This window comes from Geotrypetes seraphini, chromosome 3 (genome assembly GCF_902459505.1).
Source record: "Geotrypetes seraphini chromosome 3, aGeoSer1.1, whole genome shotgun sequence".
In the NCBI taxonomy this organism is placed as follows: Eukaryota; Metazoa; Chordata; class Amphibia; order Gymnophiona; family Dermophiidae; genus Geotrypetes; species Geotrypetes seraphini.
In genome coordinates, this window is record NC_047086.1 from 167807582 (window position 1) to 167829910 (window position 22329).

Below are 22329 nucleotides of genomic sequence, written 5' to 3' on the forward strand. Positions count from 1 at the left end.
AGAAAAATATAATTTAGATCCGAAACAAGAATCAATCTGGTTTCTATTAGCTCAATTTGGGAATATTACTCAATCTTCTGCCATGAACAACCCTAAATGTCCACATATTACTTCCATTTGTGCTCTTCTTTTACAGTCTGCAAAAACAGCCTCTAAAGTATACAAAATTCTCCAGGCTAATAAGACCCATAAGAACATAAAAACTGCCACTGCTGGGTTAGACCAGTGGTCCATCGTGCCCAGCAGTCCACTCCTGCGGTGGCCCCCAGGTCAAAGATCAGCACCCTAACCGAGACCAGCCCTATTTGCGTACGTTCTAGTTCCACAGGAACTTGTCTAACTTTGTCTTGAATCCCTGGATGGTGTTTTCCCCTACGACAGCTTCCGGAAGAGCATTCCAGTTTTCCACCACTCTCAGGGTGAAAAAGAACTTTCTTACGTTTGTACGGAATCTATCCCCTTTTAACTTTAGAGAGTGCCCTCTCGTTCTCCCTACCTTGGAGAGGGTGAACAACCTGTCTCTATCTACATGTCCCCTCTCAGTCTCCTCTTTTCAAGGGAAAAGAGGTCCACTTTCTCTAATCTCTCACTGTACGACAACTCCTCCAGCCCCTTAACCATTTTAGTCGCTCTTCTCTGGACCCTTTCGAGTAGTACTGTGTCCATCTTCAAGTACGGCAACCAGTGCTGGACGAAGTATTCCAGGTGGGGGCGTACCATGGCCCGGTACAGCGGCATGATAACCTTCTCCGATCTGTTCGTGATCCCCTTCTTAATCATTCCAAGCATTCTGTTTGCCTTTTTTGCCACTGCCGTGCATTGCGCGGATGGCTTCATCAACTTGTCGACCAGTACTCCTAAGTCTCTTTCCTGAGTTGTCTCTCCGAGTACTGCACCAGACATCCTGTATTCATGTATAAGATTTTTGTTACCAACATGCATCACCTTACACTTGTCCACATTAAACTTCATTTGCCATGTCTCAGCCCATTTCTCGAGCGTGTTTATGTCCTGTTGCAGGTCTTCGCAGTCCTCCTGCGTCTTTACTACTCTGATTAACTTCGTATCATCTGCAAATTTAATCACCGCGCTTGTCGTTCCAATTTCCAGGTCATTTATAAATATGTTGAAGAGCACAGGCCCAAGAGCTGAACCCTGTGGCATTCCACTGGTGACGCTTTTCCAGTCCGAGTATTGTCCATTTACCCCCCACTCTTTGCTTTCTATCTGCCAACCAGTTTTTGATCCACGTGTGTATTTCACCCTCAATCCCATGGCTCGCAATTTTTTGAAGTAGTCGTTCATGTGGGACCTTTGCTGAAGCCATGCTGGCTGGTTCTCATCAGAATTGTGTCCATCAAGGTGGTCAATGATGCGATCCTTTATCAGCGCCTCTACCATCTTTCCCGGTACTGAGGTCAGACTCACCGGCCTGTAGTTTCCCGGATCTCTCCTCAAACCTTTCTTGAAGATTGGCGTAACATTCGCCACTTTCCAATCTTTGATCGACAGATTGGCTATTAGTTGAAGCAGTTCAGCTATAACCCCTTTCAGTTCCTTGATTACCCTCGGATGGAAGCCATCCGGTCCCGGGGATTTATCGCTCTTGAGCCTATCAGTCTGCCTGTATACCTCTTCTAGACTGACCATCAACCCAGTCAATTTCCCTTCTTCGTTTCCTAGGTATAGCCTGTCAGCCTCCGGTAAGTTGCGTATGTCCTCTTCTGTAAATACAGATGCAAAAACGAGTTCAGTTTGTCGACTATGGCTTTGTCCTCCTTTAGTACTCCCTTTATTCCATGGTCATCCAACGGCCCCACCGCTTCCTTCCACCCAGCTTGAGGAAATGACTGTAGTGTTCTTAGGTGCTTCTGTAGACATGAGTCATATCAAACATAGGCACTGGAAATGTAGGCCTTCAAAACCCTAAACTACATTTCTGGTGCCTGTGTGTGATATACTGTAATTTAAAAACAGTGCCATTACATCATTGACATGAAATAGGCAGCCATTTTTTAGGTGACCACTGATATTGACACCATTTGTAGAATCCAGCCCTAAGTGCTTCTGTGTTATGTCTATGCAAATTAGCTATCTGGAAAACACTTCCATGCCCATTATCCACCTATGACATACCCCTTTCCAAAAATATTGTTTCAAATTAATAACACACGATTAGCACACAGAAACTGACAAATTACCTCAAAACTAAAGATAGTTTTCACAGTAACCTGTGAATTGCGTATATAATTTGCATATATTTGCTTGAGGAGAGAACTGTTGATTAAAATGCTTCTTTGGATATATTTAGAACCTTTTTGAGACTTTGGGGAGTAGTAAGTGGGAGAGAGGCCTGGAAAACTCTTAAGTCAGGCCAAGCATGTGTGCCCAGGCCAGGCCCCATGTGAGTTGGAAACCCCGGCGTGGACCACAGGTAAGATTTTTGATGCACCTTTTATACGGTTGATGTAAGGAAAACCCGGACACTGGATTTCTTTCAAACAAAACTTCACCGGGTTTATTATAAGGAAAGAGAAAGATTATCAAACTCAAAAGAACTCTCCTTCACAGTCTCTAGTCACACAGTTCACGTTACAGACTTCCAGTGTCTGTTATATTTAATCTAGTCCAGGGACTGGACAGTCCTTGTCAGCAAAAAATATAAACCAAAATCAAACAAGCTTTTCAGTCTCTCAAATGCCCTAATACTCCCTCCTTAGGGCAGCTGCTTCTATTAGCACCAGTTCTGGCCAGCACTGGCTGCGCACTACAGGTGCCAGCCCTTCTTCCCAACACTTTTCCCAACAAAGAGAAGAAAAATGTTTTCTCTGTCACTGCTTTTCCTCTCTAGCAATGAGTCCCCTCTAAGGACTTTCACAGCCCCGTTTTGCCAAGCCTCCCTTTTCATCAAGGTCTTCAGATCCTCCCGAAAATGCCCCCCAAAATCCTTCAGCTTGGTTCTTTGGAGACTGTTAGGTGAGGTTTTAAACACACTTGGAATCTCAGGCAATGCTTCATTATTATCTGTAGCCTCAATTAGGCTTAGGTTTCTTTGGCAAAGACTTTTCTTTTACTCTGTAAGGCAGGAAGCAGCTTCTCATGGGTCATTCACATGTCCATGCCTTCTTCTAGCACACATTCCCCTGGGTCAGTCTCACAGTATCTTCCCCCTCCTGTATCACTGGGGCTATAGTCCATTATGTCTCCTGTTTCACTTTCCACCTCCCATCCCCCTTCCTGGGTGTTTGGGACAGATTCAAAGGAGGATTCCTCCTGGCTGGAGCTATCCTCTAGCCCTACCTCCCAAGGATTATATGGGGTATTACCATACCTCTCTGAAGGGAATATTCCTGCCCTTCCTTCCTGTCCTGGAACAAAACTCCTGTTTTGTGGATAAGGGGAGTTTTCTGCTCTTCTCCTCGTGTGTCTGCCTTCCTCGTTAGAGTCAGCTGAGGGTAATTTATTCATCTGATTTCCTCCTGCTTGACTCCCTAGCCTCATAGCAAACTCCACCCCCTTCTGTGTTGACTCTCTGTTTCTCCTTAGCTCTGGGAAAGGAGTAATAGGGGATAGACTGTGTTTTCTGTGCCCTCCCTGCCTGAATTTCTGGCTGTGACAACACCTGCCTTTTCTCCCTTCCTTCTTGCTGTACTAAACTAGTGTCTTTAGCCAGGTGTACAGGCTTCATCTTAGGGATTGCAGGTATAAGGGCTGCACTTTTGACTGGGCTAACAGTCTTTTTAACCATGACAGGAGCTTCCTTTTCACACATGTTATACTTCATGGGGGGTCTGAATCCTCTCACCCTAACTGAAAAGCGCTCCTTGAGAAGAAACCTCTGGCTGATTACAGCCTCTTGGACTTTCTTAGAGATCATAGGTGATGCTTAAGGTTAATTCCCTCCTGCCTGGTAACAAAATTCAAGATGTTATGGAAAGATTGCCAAGACTCATCAAGCCTGATGACTATTATCTGATGCTGCTCATCTATGTTGGCACTAATGATATTGCCAGGTATCCCTGCAAATTTATCAAAAGTGACTTTGTGAATCTGGCAGAGAAGGTAAAGTAGTCAGGCGCACAGATGGTATTCTCATCCATTTTCCCTGTTGAGTGTATGGCTCTGAGAGAGAAGGTGAAGCAGTCAGGTATGTAGGTGGTATTCTTGTCCATTCTCCCTGTCGAGGGTAAGGTCAGATAAGCAATCATCCTGAAGATAAATGCATAGCTACATGTATGGTGTCATAAAGAGTGTTTTGGCTTCCTGAACCATGGAATGATTTTCCAAGAGTTGCTGAGCAGGGATGGTATACATCTATCAAAGAAGGGAAGAAGTGTCTTTGGTGGAAGGCTGGCTAATCAACAGAAGAGGGCTTTAAACTAGAAGTTATGGAGCAGGATAATCAAAGCCTCTCAGGTGAATAAATCACTGAATACTTTTACATGGATGGGAATAGGGGCCTATGTCTGGAAAGCAGTATATACTAATGCTCGAAGTATGGCAAACTAGATTCTGGATCTAGAAGCTATGATGGAAGAAGATGAGTTGAATATAGTAGCAATCACAGAGACGTGGTTCACGGAGAACCATGACTGGGATGTAGTTATAACGGGCTATAATCTGTTCAGGAAAGACAGGGTAGGAGGAAAAGGAGAGGGAGTAGTGTTATATGTTAAAGATCATATTAAAGACATACAATTGCAAGATCTACAGGACAAGGAAGAGGCACTGTGGATCAATTTGGAAAGAGGGAATGGTAAATATATTTACATTAGTGTGATATGCAGGCCTCCCTCACAGATGGAAGAAGTGGATAGAGATTTAATAGAGGACATTCAGAATATATCTAAAAAAAGGGAAGTTTCACTAATAGTGATTTTAGCATGCCAGATGTTGATTTGGTATCCCTGTTGTGGGGTCTTCTAGAAGTAGGGAGATCCCAAATTCTCTACAAGGAGAACTGTTCCTACAATTGGTAATGGAACCCAAGTGGGATGGGGTCATACTGGACTTAGTGCTTACAAATGAGGAAAGCTTTTCTGATGTTACAGTAGGTGATCATCTGGCATCCAATGGTCACTGCATGGAACAGTTTAATATTAAGATGGGTATAGAGTGGGCTCATTAAAAAGTAATGGTTCTAGACTTTTAAAAAACTAACTTTGTTCGGATAGGGGACTGCGTCAAGGAATTGTCTGGATGGGAACGTCTGGAAGAAGTAGAAATGCAATGGGCAAAACTGAAAGGAGTTATAAGGGTGACAAACCTTTTTGTGAGGCAGGTAAGTAAAAGTAAGAGGAAAAGAAGGCTGCTTTGGTTCTCAAAAGTAGTAGCTGAGAAGGTAAGGAATAAGAGGTTAGCTTTCATAAATTACAAAAGATTGCAGAAAAAGGAAGACAGGCAAAAATATCTGGAAAAGTTAAGAGAGGCCGGTTGAATAGTCAGGAAAGCAAAGATACAAATGGAAGATAAAATAGCAGACGAGATATTTTTTTTAGATATATCAATGTTAGAAAGAAGTGCAAAAGTGGCATTGTAATACTCATAAGTGAAAGGGAGGAATATGTAAAAGCTGATGAAGAAAAGGCTGAATTCCTTAACAAATATATCTGTTTTGTGCTCACAATTGAAGCGCCGGGAACAGTACCACAGAAGACAAATGTAAATAGGGACAGAGGAGTGGTTGACCCTGATTGATTTTCACAGTGTTGTGAAAATTAAAGGTAGACAAAGTGATGGGGCTAGATGGTGTACATCTGAGGGTGCTGAAGGAACTTAGGGAAATTTTGGTGACTCCACTGACTGAACTTTTCAAAGTTTCTTTAGAGTTGGGAGTGGTACCAGAGGACTGGAGCAGGGCAGATGTGGTCCCTCTACACAAAAGTGGAAGTAGGGAATAAGTGGGGAATTATAGGCCAGTAAGTCTGACTTCTGTGGAAGCAAATTAATGGAAATGCTTTTAAAACAGAGAATGGTGACATTTCTGGAATCCGGTGGATTACAGGAGCAGAGGAAACATGGATTCACTAGAGCAAGGGTGTCAAAGTCCCTCCTTGAGGGCCACAATCCAGTCGGGTTTTCAGGATTTCCCCAATAAATATGCATGAGATCTATTAGCATACAATGAAAGCAGTACATGCAAATAGATCTCATGCACATTCATTGTGGAAATCCTGAAAACCCGACTGGATTGCGGCCCTCGAGGAGGGACTTTGACACCCCTGCACTAAAGGTAGGTCTTGTCAGACAAATCTGATCAATTTCTTTGATTGGGTGACCAGAGAATTGGATAGAGGGCGTGCACTAGATGTGGTGTACTTAGATTTTAGCATGATGGAGCTTCTTATTCTTTTTCAATCCTTGAGGAAACTTTACTGAAGCAAAACAAAGCACTTGTTGGATTAGGGCATGTGTTTTGGACTTTACATCTGCCAGCCGTTGCTATTGTTAACAAGTGGAACCAAGGAGTTCTTAACGGCTGTGATTTCAATTCACCAGACCATGGCAAACTTTTGGTTTTTAACCTGTGCACAGTGATGGATGTAGTAACCAATTGGCGGTGGTGGAGTTTTTGTCATGAAAAGAAATTATGCAGTTTTGAATCATTATTGATTGCTGAAACATTTATGCAATTTGAGGCTTTTTCTCCACCTTTTTGTAGCAAATGGTTATCTAGGGATTACAGCCCATCTCTGGTGAGTAATATATATTTTTCAATATAGTGTGTTTATGCCCTTTTAAAAGCTAAATATAAATACAATGAGATTTCCTCTCAAATGGCTAGGAAAGAGTTGGTTTCTCAACAGGAAACTCGAATAAAGCGGGAAGAGTATTAGCTAATTACCTTAAAGCTAAAATAAGAAAAGTAAAAATTGTGGCTATTACAGATGAGAATGGGGAAACTTATTCTCAAATTGGAAATATCTTAAAACAATTCTTGAAATATTATAAAGCTTTATATTCTCCTGAGCTTTATTCAAATAAAGAACTTGAGGGGTTAGAGTTCTTGAAGTTAATTAAGGGGCCTAAAATTCCTGAGCATATAAAAGGAACTCTTGACGCGCCTATGTCAATGAAAGAACTACAAGCAGCATTGAAGTCCCTTAGAGTTGGATCCGCTCCAGCTGGTGAAGGGTTCACTGTAGAGTTTTACAAATCATTTCAAATTACCCTATTGCCTCATCTATTAAATTTATATCAACTGACTAAAGGTTGCATTACAGGTACTATGGCAGAATCTTTAACTATAGTTTTGCCGAAGCCAAATAAAGATCCTATGTTGGTTTCAAATTACAGGTCTATTTCTTTGATTAATGTAGATGGAAAACTTCTGGCTAAGTTATTAGCTTTATTCTTGGCCAAGGCTCTCCTTTATATTATTGGTATGCACCAAACGGGGTTCATTGCTCAAAGACATTCTTCAAACAACATCAGACTGGCTTTCCAAATGTTAAATTTAACAAAAACCATGGAAGATCCGGCCTTCTCTGTATCCTTGGATGCAGAGAAGGTCTTTGATCGTGTGGAGTAGACTTTCATGTATCAAGCAATGGATTGGTTTGGTATTGGTTCCGGATTTATACAAATGATTCAAACTAGAGAATAATTCAATAAAGAGCAATTTCAGATATAAAATGGAGAGTGATAGACAGTATTGGGGAGGAGGTGGGTGGAAATTATGAACAGATATTAAATTTTAAGGAGCAGCGATGGATATACAATTTAAACACGGTGGCTCCTCATGGTCTTAATGAGGAGTTGGAGTGGAGTTCCTTAATGGTGGAGACAGAGACCGTATTTGACTTTAAGAAGGAGTGAGATAGGCACATGGGATATCTTAGAGAGAGGAAGAGATAATGGTTACTGCAGTGGGAAGACTAGTTGGGCCATTTGGCTTTATCTGCCATCAGGTTTCTATTGGGCTCAAAATAAAAAAAAAATCTAACAAGTGGCCTAAATGGGTACTTGGATGATCAAAAAGCCTGATTGTCCAAGTACCCATAATCAAAGCTGGTTTTAGACGTATCTAAAACCAGCTTAGGCCTTTCCCCTGCCTCTAAACGCGAGCAAAAAGAGGTGTTTTTAGAGGAGGGGAAAGGGCGGGAGGTGGGCCAACCTAGACATAGGCGTACAGCAGGTATAACCAAAAGTTTAGGCAGGTTGCCTAGTCGGCACTTATACGTTTTGACTTAGACCAAGTAAAAACAGGTATAAGTGTTGTAAAAGGAGCCGCTGAGCTGATGGTGGCTGCTGCGATCAGCTCAGTTGCCCAGCAACCTACCCACCCCACACCCATCGGGGCAGGAGATATGCCTCATCTCCCCTGCTGCAATAGCAATACTACCAAACGCCCCAAATGCGGCACTTGTAATCACTAAAGCGGTAGGAGAGATGACCCATCTCTCCTGCAGTAATCCACCCCTCCCCCTGATCCGATTGGGCCAGGAGAGAGCCCAAGCCCTCTTGCTCCGCCAGCCACGACCTTCCTGACATCAGGGCAAGAAGGAGCCCAAGCCCTCTTGCCCGAGCCACACTCCCCCCCCCCCCACCAATTATTTGTTGTTAGTGTAGTGGTGGTCTGGGCGTTTAAACAGCTGAACGTAGAGGCAGGCCATTATTTTTTTTAAAAACCTCTTTTTGGACTGTTTTTTTTTTTTGTTTTTTTTTAATCATGAACATTTTCCCTGCTTCTACTTTCAACGTTTAAGGCCTTAGGCCAAAATGGGACTTATACTTCTTTTTTTTATTATGCCCCTCCACGTTTCTATTTTGCATTAAGGCTTACTGGCCTTTAGTAAAAAAAAAAAAAAAAAAAGTCCCTACATTTGTGCATTATTTGCCATAACTCTTCACCTTACAATAAAATGTTAAAATGCAGCACTGTCCCTTTGGAACTCAGGAGATCCTGATTTATGCTATTCATAAACCTAATATTCACATCCTGAAGATGGGGCTCTCATCCCACTCAGATCTAGTGTGTCAGAGCCAGGGAGTCTAAAGGAAACAGGAAGCATGTGGAAGATGTCTTTGGATCTGGGGAATGATTTCTTAAATACAGGAAGATAAAGTTTAGTGATTTTGTTTGTTTTAGTTGCTCTTTAAAATTACAGTCACCAAGCTGAAACAAACCACTGTTGACCTACAATCGTCTGGAAACAAAACATTGCAAGTTCATTTTTTTTTTCACTTGGGTTGCTTATTTCTGTAATCTGTGCTGGAACTTCTCTTATTGGAGTGACATGTTTCAGCTTGTTCTGACTAGAATGATCGTCTTTTCCGTCCCCTGTCACTGTGTAACTTACCTGTAACTCATTTGGAAAAAAAAAAATGATTATATTTGAACTTCCAGACAGAAACATAATGATGTCCTTAATGTGTGTCTGCGGCAAGTCTGTAAGTTCGACTAATCAATCTTCAGCTATTTAGTAACAAGGGGAAAAATTTCCTGGAATTAGGTCACTGCCGGAACTCTGGTTTAAATCAGTGCTTGTCAACTAATAAACAAATTTCCAGACATTTTGAATTTAATTCGTTTAATTTTTTTTAAAGATAATTCGATCAGAAAACATAATTAAGAATTGCAGAATATTCAGAAAGCTTCGCAAAGCAAGAAACGAGCAACATTCCTGAAATAAACGTACTCAAAAAAGGAAATGACGAACTTTGCCAAGTCAGCTTAGAGCAAACTTTATTATCGCAAACATTTGGAAGGAAAATAAATCGGTAATGTTGCTTAAGTTACTTCACCACCGCCCCACCCCCATGCGAAAGGACAAACTTTTTTATGCGCGCCTTTCCTTTTGAAAATTCCAATCTACGCTCTTCTTTTATTTCTATTAGAGCACATTGCGCCATCAAAGAATATGTCAACTCTCTGCATTTTGAGTATTGGTTACATTTCAGTATAAATCAAACTTTTGGAAAATCAATTAGAATTTGAAATACGTCGAAAGCCAAAAATGTACTGTTTTTATTATGCTAATTCTTCGTCCTTTGTCTATTTACTAAACAGGGAAACGTAAAGAAAGTAATAGTTGGCTTTTTATACCATTTTAATTAAACTTACTTTACATTTATTAAAAATCAATATTTTTTGGAAGAGTTGAGATTCAATCAAAAAAAGAGAAGTGAAGTGTTTGAGTAAAGCATGAAATACATGAAAACGTATTTTAAAATGTAAGGGACTTTATTAACTTTTATTTCCTCAAAACCGTAACCGAGAAAGCAAAAATCCATCTAATTACTATATAATAAAGCTGCAAATTAGTTCTCGGTGGTTATCAGGAAGAGAGCTCTGAAACATTGGTAATTTTTCTAAAGTCAGATTTGATAAGACTGAGCGAGTTTGCAAACAATCTCTCTTAATTTATTTATTTACATTTTTGAAGTTTAACTTCTTGTTCAACTTGCCATCATTTTAAAAAAAAATACAGTATTGCTAACCAAGTCTTAAGGCTTAGAATTACTAAGGGAAAGTCATTTCTTTCAAGAATCAATAAAATAAATCACCTACAGGTATCCGTGGATTACACAGGAACTTTTTCTGTGCTAAACCGAGATGATGACGCGATCGGTACATCCCCAGGGAATTTGAGTGACGTCTCTGAAAGTGATAACCTGTAATTATGGTCCTATAAAATGGGACCTTTGGAGGAGTTTGGCAGTTTGTTACAAGAGTCGAATGAAAGCACCGACTTGGTTGGAACAACAGAAGCAGCAGCAGCAGCAGCGCTAACAGTCAGCGTTTGGTGATCCCGTTTCCAGAAGAAGCAATAAGCAGAGGGCAGAACTCAAGGAAAGCCGCCCCCTCTTTCCTGTACTTTCTTCACACTCTTCGTGGATTCAGTACCGCGGACAGCGCCCTTCCTTGCAGCCCCGTCGCGTCTCAACAGCAAATCAGAGCTGAGACCCGAACAGACGCTGTTCCTGAGAGCGAAGGAGCACACAGCACGAGCTGCCACTGTGAGTACCCCTATTTATGTACCAAAATAGGTCATAGCTTAGTTATAAAAGACAGTTCCCAATAAATAGCCTTTCCAAATGTATTTCCCTATAGGCTGTACTATTGGAGGGAAGGGGAGTGGGGTCTGCCTAAGTGCTTAAACTAAAACAAACAAACGAACGATAGTCTTTTTTGAACAATCTCCATTGCCTTCTTTAGCCTGCTTGTATATTATTTTAACTTACTGTTCAACCATGCATAATATTTAATGTGTATAACACAGATTTTAGTACCTTCCCCTTATTTCTGTTATTTTTGTTCCACTTTTGTTTCTACTGTTTTAAATTAATTTAAACCTGTGACTATGGTTTTCAGTAACTTTTTAGGATGAAGTTTCTTGTATACATTCCCATCTAACTAATTTGTGCAGTAATTGTAGAAGTTTTCAACTTGAACAAATCAACAAGGTCCTTATTAACAGTTTGAGAGGATCTTCCTCTATACTGTTATTGTTTATGCTCCCTTTGGAAGTCCCACACATTTCTTGCAAATAGGATGTCCACTCCTCACTTGGAACACCACCGCTTGCATTGTAATACATATATGTCATAGAGTTCCTTTGGGACAGTATATACAGGGGCTGCTGATAAGTTCTTAGCCAACCAAGAAGAGAATGATGTGGAGCCATGAAAGGGAAGGGGTAAAACGCAGACCTGACGGACCTCGTGGATCTAAACCCGCACGTTCTTAAAAATCTGAGGTCCGTGCTACTTGTAGTTACTTTCTGGCTCTGACAGACCTGTTGACAATTTAGTGCTGACGGATCCGTCTCAGCATAGGGAGGGGAAAGTAGTAGGATCCGTCAGCGCTACAATGTCACCGAGGTCTATCAGAGCCGATTTACTGGAGCTGCAGGAAACCAGTTTAAATGATTCATTTTGGAGCCGCTCCAGCACTAGCACTAGTCTCTGGCTCTGACAGACCTCGGTAACATTTTAGCGCTGACGGATCCTAATACTTTTCCCTCCCTATGCTGAGACGGATCCATCAGCACTAAATTGTCACCGAGGTCTGTCAGAGCTAGAAAGTAACTACAAGTAGCATGGACCTCAGATTTTTAAGGACGTGCGGGTTTAGATCCGTGAGGTCCGTCAGGTCCGTGAGGTCCGCGTTTTACCCCTTCTCGCCATGAAACATGCAAGTTATTCCACACTTTTCTTGACACTTTCCATTTCATTTCATATAATTGAAACAAAAAAGTATCAAGGAAAGTATGCAATAACTTGTAAGTTTCATGGCTCCACATCATTTCTCTTCCAGAGGCCACTCGTAGTTCATGTGCATTCTCTTGATATTTCAAAACTTTATCTGAGAAAAAGAAGTCTAACAATTTTCAGAGATAATTTGATATTACCTGTGTACAATACAGTGGAATTCTTCTTTAACTGAATACGTGATGTCCCATGTGAATTGTCTCACTGCCGTCTTGTTTCTAATTCCATAAAAATTTTGAAACAAAGCAGCTTTTTCATGCACCCTCAAATTCTAGTTTCCACATATTTAAGTTTATATGATGAACCTTGAAACTTTAACCTTGACAGCTACAGCAAATATCTGTTTAAGGTGTCTTCATCTGAGGTGGGAATGTTTCTTCTTAAACAAGGAGAACTAGGACTGGGAAATGATGCCACACCTCAGCTGAACTGAATTACTTTTAAATATGATTATTTTACAAAATTCACTTTCACTGTAATTTTTTCTTAAATTTTGGGTTGTGCACCATTTTGGTGTTTTTTTGTGTTTTTTTTTTTGGGGGGGGGGTTGTTTGTATTTTTTAGAATGTTTGAGATTGAGTTACTACTGATTTTGAGTTACTACTACTGAAGGTTGAGTTACTACTGCTTTTAAGTCGCCACTATAATCTTGGCACTGGATGTGAGAGGCAGGACCAAAAACATTTGACATCTATTCTTCATGCAGTCGGAAGAAATGTTAGTTTAACTCCAGAGACACAAGGGCAAGAGCAACACAACTTCAACATCAACTCTTGTGCATGCTTGTTTCCAAGCTGTGTATATCTAGTTAGAGATTTTAGTTTGGTTTGTATAAATTAACATTTTCCCTTATGTTCTTTGACATCATGTACTAATCCTTGTCTCACATACACTATTTTAGGTCCTAAAGGATGGAACATAGGAACAGCTTCCAACTTCTCTTGTCTTTCACCCTTGTTAGCATTTTATACTTCCGAGCACATGCCTTATCTACTTTGGGAACATACTCTGCCATGAGGTAAGTTCTGCCAACCTTACATACCAGTACTCAGAAGCTTCTGTCCATATTGTTGAAGGCATGCCAGTGCAGTTTTATATAGCAAATGCAGCCCTAACTAACTTTCACTGTTTAAACAAACATAGTTTGATTCATATTGGAAACCTCAACATATGTGATCAGTGTTTCTCTCCAAGAGATATACAGAATACTGTATAATCTTTCTCTAAGCACAAAACATCAAATTTTAAATCCTGTGGGCTCCTTCGGTGGTGTCCCTCTCCTTTTCTGGTTTCTCATCCAATGCCTCTTTTATTTCTCTCTCTCTCAACTTCTGAAATACTTTATGCAGTTTTATTGTCCATCTATCTCCTCCTACTCCTGTAACAGTGACTCTAATCCTATAATTTTCCTGCCAGGTGCTTTTCTTTTTCTGGCTCCTTCACTCCCTAATGCCTCCCAGATTCTCTTTCTCTATCTCATTTTCTGGTTACTACTCTGGCTTCGGGCTTTGGTCTCTCTCCCTAGCTCCTGAATTACTTGTCTTATTGTTTATCAGAGACCCACTGGCTCTAATTCTCTCTGGCTCCTGCAATTAACCCCCAACTCCACTTCACTCTCTCTTCTTTGCGGTTGCTGTTTCAAATGTATCTTTTCCAAGAGAGAAACACTATTTTGTAAGACGGAGAAGGAGTTTCTTTTCTCAGCGACCCTTTCTTGTTTTGGGTGTCTGAGAGCTGAAAACTCTCCTATTAAGATCCTGGATTTGTACTGCCTACATCTTGTATGTGCAAGAAGACCTTCTTCATTTTCTAGAGTAGTCCTACATTTATCACAGAAGCACAATAACTGGAGAGAGGTGTCGTGGTCCCATGAGTTTCTGTGACAAGCACAGAAGTAGGGAGGCACAGGTGTAGAGTTCTCTCCAGGGGAAGGAGCAGAACAAGAAAAAGGGAGAGAGTGAGTGAATGAAAGAGAGAGGGAGAGAGAGAGAGAGTGATCTAGTACAGCCAGGGAGGATTGGTGTCCTCTATTTCTATTATGTGAACTGTTATCTGGTATCAGTTTAGCACTTAGTATCTTGAAGATCATATAATTGCTGAAGAATGCTGAAACTTGCAAGAAATGGTTTTGTACAGGGATTATGATGTCTTTTTCTGCATAAATCATTAAAGAAATGGCTAAAATTATTTTACAAAGAAGAATGCCTTTTCCTTTGAAACTTGAAAGCCTCTAGATATCCTGGAGGTAATTTTCTACAGGTTACCTAAAGTTAAGTGCTGGGATGATATGCACTAAAGGCCATATTCTATAAACGGCACCATAAATTAGGTAGATGTACCGCCATCTAACTTGTTTTAATTAGCTTTAATTGGTGTGGTAATTAACCGTGTTGTTTAAAACCAATTAAAACCTCATTAAAATAAAGTAGGCACGGGTTGTGTAGGCACCATTATCAGGAAATCTAACAGTGCCTTATGCCTAAGTGGGCGTGGTTAGGAGCAGAGCGAAAGTCCAAAACAAAAGAGGCAGAGACTGGCATCCAATGATCTTGACATAGTGTTTATTGAACATACAATAAAACAAACTCCACTTCACAGAATGACTTGCATATAGTGGGACACGGACCCAACACGATCTGTGTTTCGGCTAGCTATAGCCTTCTTCAGGGGTCAAAGTCAATGGTAGATCAAATTTGTCTAATAGTTCATCTAATGGTGGTCTAATGACAATTGATCTAAAATGCATGATGGCTAATAGGTCAATTGGTCTAAAGGACAATTAATCTAATGGTACAATTGGTCTAATGGCTCTATTGTTTTAAACAAAAGAGGAGACTGAATACTGATACAAAAACCTGTGTAATTTTGTAAGAATAAAAACCACAGCAAGATACAGGGCTCGGTCCTTTTGATTATCAGAAAATAAAGATTAGCACATGAACTTTATAATGTTTTCACATAAAACATCATTATTATTTTTGATGGGATGGAGCTGTAAATAATAATTCAAAAAATGCCGGCTCACTTATTTACTAATGAGGATGCTGTGATTTTTCAGACAGAAAAGGTGGAAGTTCTTAATTACAGACTAAACACGCGTCTAACATATATGATGGTATTGTGATTTCTGGAGTTTAGCAGGGTTTGCTGGGCTTAAAATGATGATACATTAGAAGGCTTTATGAAATATCAGAGTATAAAATATTTATGACTTGGACTAGCTGTGATGCACAGTCCTTGATCTCTATACAAGGGAGGACACAATTTGCCTCCAGATCAAAAACATTTCTTTAATTTCCTTGTAATATGCTACTCTCAAACTTTTGAGACATGGATTGATTCTGTTTCTATGAGTGATGTCTGCCTTAATATAGACCAGTGTTTCTCAACTTAGTCCTGGAGTGCCCCCTTGCCAGTCAGGTTTTCAGGATATCCACAATTAATATGCATAAACTTGATTTGCATACACTGCCTCCATTATATGCAAATTTCTTTAATGCATATTCATTGTTAAGAAACAGTGATATAGACTGTGTCAAGAAACATCAAATTGCTCCCACTAATAAAGATGAGAAAGAGAGAAATTTCCTTTATTTCTAAGCAAGGAATGAGAGAAGAAGCTCTATGTGGGAGAAAGAGAGGAAACTCTTCATAGTTTTAAATGCATATCAATTTTTGAAGCTTCATAGTACATTTCTCCCCAATTCTCTAACCGGCACCCAGGTGGCTGTCTTAATAGTGGCCACCGATCGCGCTGGTTAGAGAATTGCACCTCAACCGCTTACATAGGCGCGATTCACACAAAGACAAGCACCAGAAATGTAGGCCCAGAAAAGGGGGATCCCGACAATAGTATGCAGCCTGCCATCAGCTGATCAAGGCAGAGGAATCCCTGATCAGCTGAGCCAGCATAATTCCCCAAAACTGTGACTTCAGGGAGTCCTGCTGACTCAGCTGATTGGGAATTCCCCTGCCACAATTAGCTGAACCAGCAGGGAGATCCCCCCCAGTACCCTTCCAAGGAGAGACCCATCCCCACATATCCCCCTTGTGCCTTTAATTGAACATCAGAAGGAGAGATGCCCAATCTCTTCTGCTGGCAGGCCCACCTTGTCAAAATGGTGGGCCTTTCCCTTCCCAGTGCAGCCAGGGATGCACTGGGAGGGACCTAAGACATTGATTGGCCCAGGCACCTAAGGCCCCTCCCCTCCAGGGAGTCCTTCTGACTCAGCTGATCAGGGATTCCTCTGCCATGATCAGCTGATGGCAGGCTGTAGAATATTATTGGGATTCCCTGTCAAAGATAAACACCAACTGTAGAATAGAAATGGAACGGAACCTCACCAATGTAGATAACAAATCAAATATACAGGTTCCACATACAACTGTGTTTAATTAGACACAGTTGTATGTGGAACCTGTATATTTGATTTGTTATCTACAAAGATAAACACCAGAAATGTAGGCCAGGATTTTCCAGGCCTACATTTCTGGCACCTATCTTTGTGTGAATCGTGCCTACTTAGGCATTTTAGGCTGGCAAACACCACTTCCTTCATTGGCCATGCCTACTTTGGAATTCAGTAGCCTAAAGTGCCTATATAAGTGTGATTCCCACCTCAATCTTAACATAAGAACATAAGAAGTGCCTCTGCTGGGTCAGACCAGAGGTCCATCGTGCCCAGCAGTCCGCCCGCACGGCAGCCCATCAGGTCTAGGACCTGTGTAGTAGTCCTCTATCTGTACCCCTCTATCTCCTTTTCCTTCAGAAAATTGTCCAATCCCTTCATGAACTAGTACCGTACTCTGTCTTATCACGCTCTCTGGGAGCGTGTTCCAGGTGTCCACCACCCGTTGGGTGAAGAAAAACTTCCTAGCATTGGTTTTGAATCTGTCCCCTTTCAGCTTTTTCGAATGCCCTCTCATTCTTGTAGTTTTCGAAAGTTTGAAGAACCTGTCCCTCTCTACTTTCTCTATGCCCTACATGATCTTGTAAGTCTCTATCATATCCCCTCTAATTCTCCTCTTCTTCAGGGAAAAGAGCCCCAGTTTCTCCAGTCTCTCAGTGTATGAAAGGTTTTCCATACCCTTTATTATACGTATTGCTCTCCTCTGAACCCTCTCGAGTAGCGCCATATCCTTCTTAAGGTACGGCGACCAATATTGGAAGCAGTACTCCAGATGCGGACGGACCATCGCCCGATACAACGGCAGGATAACTTTTTTTGTTCTGCTTGTAATACCCTTCTTGATTATACCTAGCATTCTATTTGCTCTCTTAGCGGCTGCTGCGCACTGTGCTGACGGCTTCATTGTCTTATCCACTATTAGCCTCAAGTCCCTTTCCTGGGTACTCTCACTCAATAACATCCCTCCCATAGTATAGCTGTACCTCGGGTTTTTGCTTCCTACATGCAATACTTTACATTTCTCTACATTGAACTTCATCTGCCATCTCGTCGCCCACTCCCCTAGCTTGTTCAGGTCCCTTTGCAATTCTTCGCAGTCCTCTTCAGTCCGAGCACCACTAAATATTTTGGTGTCGTCTGCAAATTTTATTATTTCGCACTTCATCCCTGTTTCTATGTCATTTATAAATATATTGAATAGTAGCGGTCGGAGCATCGACCCTTGCAGGACACCACTCGTGACCTTCCTCCAGTCCGAGTAGTGGCCCTTCACTCCTACCCTCTGCTTCCTACCTGCCAACCAGTTCCTGATCCATCTATGTACGTCTCCTTCCACCCCATGGTTCTTCAGTTTCCGAAGTAGGCGTTCATGGGGTACCTTGTCAAAGGCTTTTTGAAAATCTAAATATATGATGTCTATGGGGTCCCTTTTGTCCATCCGTTTGTTAATTCCTTCGAAGAAGTGTAGTAAGTTCGTTAGGCACGATCTTCCCTTGCAGAAGCCATGCTGGCTTGTGATTAGAAGTTTATTTCTTTCAAAATGCTCATCGATGCTGTCTTTTATTAGCGCTTCCGCCATTTTACCCAGAACCGAGCTCAGACTCACTGGTCTGTAATTCCCTGGATCACCTCTTGGTCTCTTTTTAAAGATGGATGTAACATTGGCTATCTTCCAATCCTCAGGGATCACTCCTGTTTTCAGGGATAGATTGCAAACTTGTTGTAGTAGTTCCGCTATTTCCTCCTTTAGTTCTTTCAGTATCCTAGGGTGGATTCCGTCCGGGCCTGGTGATTTGTCGGTTTTTAATTTTTCTAACTGCCTACGTATGTCTTCAAGGCTTACTTCCATGGATGTTAATATATTTGTTTGGTCTCCTTTGAAGATTTGCTCAGGTTCCGGTATGTTGGATGTGTCCTCTTTTGTAAATACAGACGAAAAGAACATGTTTAATCTTTCCACCACTTCTCTCTCCTCCTTCACCACTCCCTTCCTGTCTCCGTCATCCAACGGCCCCACCTCCTCCCTAGCCAGCTGCATCCCTTTAACATATCTGAAGAACGGTTTGAAATTTCGTGCTTCCTTGGCTAGCCTTTCTTCATATTCCTTTTTGGCTTTTCTGACCACACGGTGACATTCTTTTTGATACTTCCTGTGCTCTTTCCAGTTCTCCTCAGTTTTGCATTTTTTTCATTTCTTGAATGAATTCTTCTTATCACCTATCGCTTTCTTCACTTCTTTGGTTATCCACGCCAGGTCTTTTGTTCGATTCTTTTTGCACCCTTTTCTGAATCATGGGATATGTTGATTTTGCGCCTCGATCACCGTGTCTTTGAGTAGAGACCAGGCTTGTTCTACAGTCTGCCATTTTTTTGAGGTGTTTCTGAGTTTCTTCTTTACTATTACTCTCATCGCTTTGTAGTCTCCTTTCTTGAAGTTAAAAGTTGTCGCTATGGTTCTTTTTCCCTTCGGTATACCTACTTCAACTTTGAACTTGATCATATTGTGATCGCTGTTTTCCAACGGTTCTACTACATTTACTTCCTTCGCAAGTCCCCCTAGCCCATTTAGGATTAGGTCCAGAGTGGCATTCCCTCTCGTCGGTTTTCTAACAAGTTGATCCATGAAGCAATCCTGTATAGCCTCCAGGAATCCAGTTTCTCTGGTGCATTTTGAGCTTCCAAGACTCCAATCTATCCCGGGATAGTTGAAGTCCCCCATAATAATCGTGTTACCGCTTTTACATTCTCTCTTCATTTCGGCTTCCATTTCTTTATCGATAGTTTCGGTTTGCCCAGGTGGGTGATAGTGCAGGCCCATTTTTATCTCGGACCCTTTCCTTCCCGGTATTTTAACCCATAGCGATTCCAATTTGTTGGTCGTCTCTGCTGTGTCCACTCTGGTCAAGTGTATGCTTTCTTTTATGTATAGGGCTATTTCGCCTCCTTTCTGACCTGACCTGTCCTGGCGATGGAGTTTGTACCCCGGTAGTGCTGTATCCCATTTGTTTTCTTCATTCCACCATGTTTCGAAGACCCCAATAATGTCTATGTTCTCAGTTTTGGCCATGACTTCTAATTCCCCCATTTTGTTCCTTAGGCTCCTTGCATTAGTATATATGCATTTTAGATCTTGGTATTTTTTTGTCTTCATTTCCTTTCGCTGTGCTTTGAACTTTATTTTCTTCTCTTGTGCTGCAATCCTTTTATCCTCCTCTGCTGAGTTAGTCAGTTCCTGTGTTATACCCATTGTTTCTTCCCATTTTCCCCCCTTAGTATCTTCACAGGATACCTTCTTCCGAATCATCGACTTTTAGGATTTGTCATTTCTAATGGCATTCTTCAATTAGGCAAAATGTCTCATTAGACCAATTGTCTATTAGATGAAGTGCCCTTTTGGATGGATTGTCTATTAGCCAAAATGTACCATTGGACTAATTGCCATTAGACCAATTGTCTATTAGCTGAACTGTACTAAACCCACATTGAACACTAACTTTTGGATTCTATGTGTGGTGCTTGGATTTTTGTGCCAAAATTTGGGCATGCTCCCGAGGTGCGAACTGAAAGTAATTGACCTAGGAGTCAATTGATGTCAATAATTGGATGCTAACAAGTCGATGAAGGGCAAACAGAATGCTAGGATTGATTAAGAAGGGGATCACAAACAGATCGGAGAAGGTTGTCATGCCGTTGTACTGGGCCACTTCATCTAGCACTGGTCGCCGTACATGAAGAAGGACACAGTACTATTTGAAAGGGTCCAGAGAAGAACGACTAAAATGGAGGAGTTGCCGTACAGTAAGAGATTAGAGAAACTGGGCCTCTTCTCCCTTGAAAATAGGAGACTGAGAGGGGGACAAGATAATGAAGGGAATAGACTTAGTAGATAAAGACAGGTTGTTCACCCTCTCCAAGGTAGAGAGAACAAGAGGGCACTCTCTAAAGTTAAAAGGGGATAGATTCCGTACAAACTTAAGGAAGTTCTTCTTCACCCAGAGAGTGGTAGAAAACTGGAACGCTCTTCTGGAGGCTGTTATAGGGGAAAACACCCTCCAGGGATTCAAGACAAAGTTAGATAGGTTCCTGTTGAACCAGAACGTACGCAGGTAAGGCTAGACTCAGTTAGGGCACTGGTCTTTGGCCTAAGGGCCGCCATGTGAGCAGACTGCTGGGCACAATGGACCACTGGTCTGACCCAGCAGCAGCAATTTTTATGTTCTTATGTTCTAATTATTGAAGCTAATTAGCACCAATTAAAATCCATGTATGCATCAGGCTGTATGCTATTCTATAAGGCATGGTATTAGCATGTAACTCAAAAGGGAGCATGGCTATGGATTAACACCCTGTATAGAATTGCACTTAGGGCCTAATTCTATAAACAGCACCTAATAGTGCCAAACTCCTAAGTGAGGTTATCAATCAATTGCTAAGCATCATTTATTCCTGGTGTAATTGCTCTTTCATGTGGTTAAACTGTTGGTTCAGAGTTTTGAGCTGGCACTGTGCCTCCAGCAGTTGCTGAACTATCACATTATTTTTTTTCTGTGAGGTTACCAACTTCTTCCTCCCATTCTTTCGCTACTTTGTTTTTAGACATCAGTTCAGCATCCAGCCAAGTGTTCTGCCTTTGCAACCATTCTTTCTCTTGTTGCATATTCATCATTGCATTTTTCCTCTCTTCCTCCTGGGAGGTATGTCTCTTGAAGATTCCTTTGGAGCTTGCCATTCAGCTCCTCCTGTACCTGGGTCTTGGCTTCCATGACGTCACAGTTTTGTATAGTTTCCCTGAGCTGCTCATGCAGCCGGATAGGTTGCCACTTTGGCACTGTCATTGCCAGCTCCTATCGCAGATGTTCCACTTCGGTTCTTTTTTTTTGTAAATCTTTATTAATTTTCAGAGCTTATACAAAATGCAAACAAATATGCAGTCAGATAAAACATATAACAGCACTTATATTTGAACAAATACTAAACAAAGTACCTTACTTACCCTCCTCCCTCTCTGGATGTGTGTAGAAATCATCTAGGAATTAAAGGTTAATCAATTAATCAGTTGAAGGAGGAGCTGTAGAATCACCTGTCCATCTTGTATTGCAGGCAAGCCATGCCCCCCTCCACTTTGGTTCTTGACATCTCTGTTTGGGCCTGAAAGTCTTCCCTCTGGACTATTAACAGGCTGAGTTGGTGGCACAGGGAAAGGGAAGAGATGAAAGGAACTTCAGAAAGGAAATCTAATGGCACAGGGAGAGGGAAGAGATAATAGGAAGGAAAGTTGGTGGTGGCATAGGGGGAGGGGAGGGTGAGAGGAAGGAAAGTTGGTGGCACAGGGGAAGGGAAGAGGTGAAAGGATCTTCAGGAAAGAAAGCTAGTGGCACAGGGAGAGGGAAGAGATAAGAGGAAGGAAAGTTTGTGGCTCAGGTGGAGGGGAGGGAAGAGGTAAGAGAAAGGAAAGTTGGTAGTACAGGGAGCGGGGAGGGTGAGAGGAAGGAAATTTGGTGACACAGGGGAAAGGAAGAGGTGAACGGATCTTCAGGAAGGAAAGCTGGTGGCACAGGGAGAGGAAAGAGGTGAAATGAACTTCAAGAAGGAAAGCTGCTGTCAAAGGGAGAGGAAAGAGGTAAGAGGAAGGAACGTTGGTGGCTAAGGGGGAGGGGAAGGAAAGTTGGTAGAACAGGGGGAGGAGAGAGAGACATGTATGATG

General features: G+C 41.6%; 1 protein-coding gene across 2 annotated transcripts in view; it reads left to right on the forward strand.

Annotated features, from left to right (window-relative positions):
• The first annotated feature begins 10682 nt into the window (after nt 1-10682).
• The window catches only part of VIP (vasoactive intestinal peptide), a 37463-nt gene continuing 25816 nt past the window's right edge, over nt 10683-22329 (forward strand). The window contains exons 1-2 of one of the 2 annotated variants that reach the window (XM_033939009.1): nt 10683-10962; nt 13118-13234. In XM_033939009.1, coding sequence (XP_033794900.1) covers nt 13128-13234 — 107 coding nt within the window. In that variant the 5' untranslated portion in view covers nt 10683-10962; nt 13118-13127. Of the gene's footprint in view, nt 10963-12996; nt 13024-13117; nt 13235-22329 lie in introns of those variants that run through there. The other variant, XM_033939010.1, reaches the window with a different exon arrangement.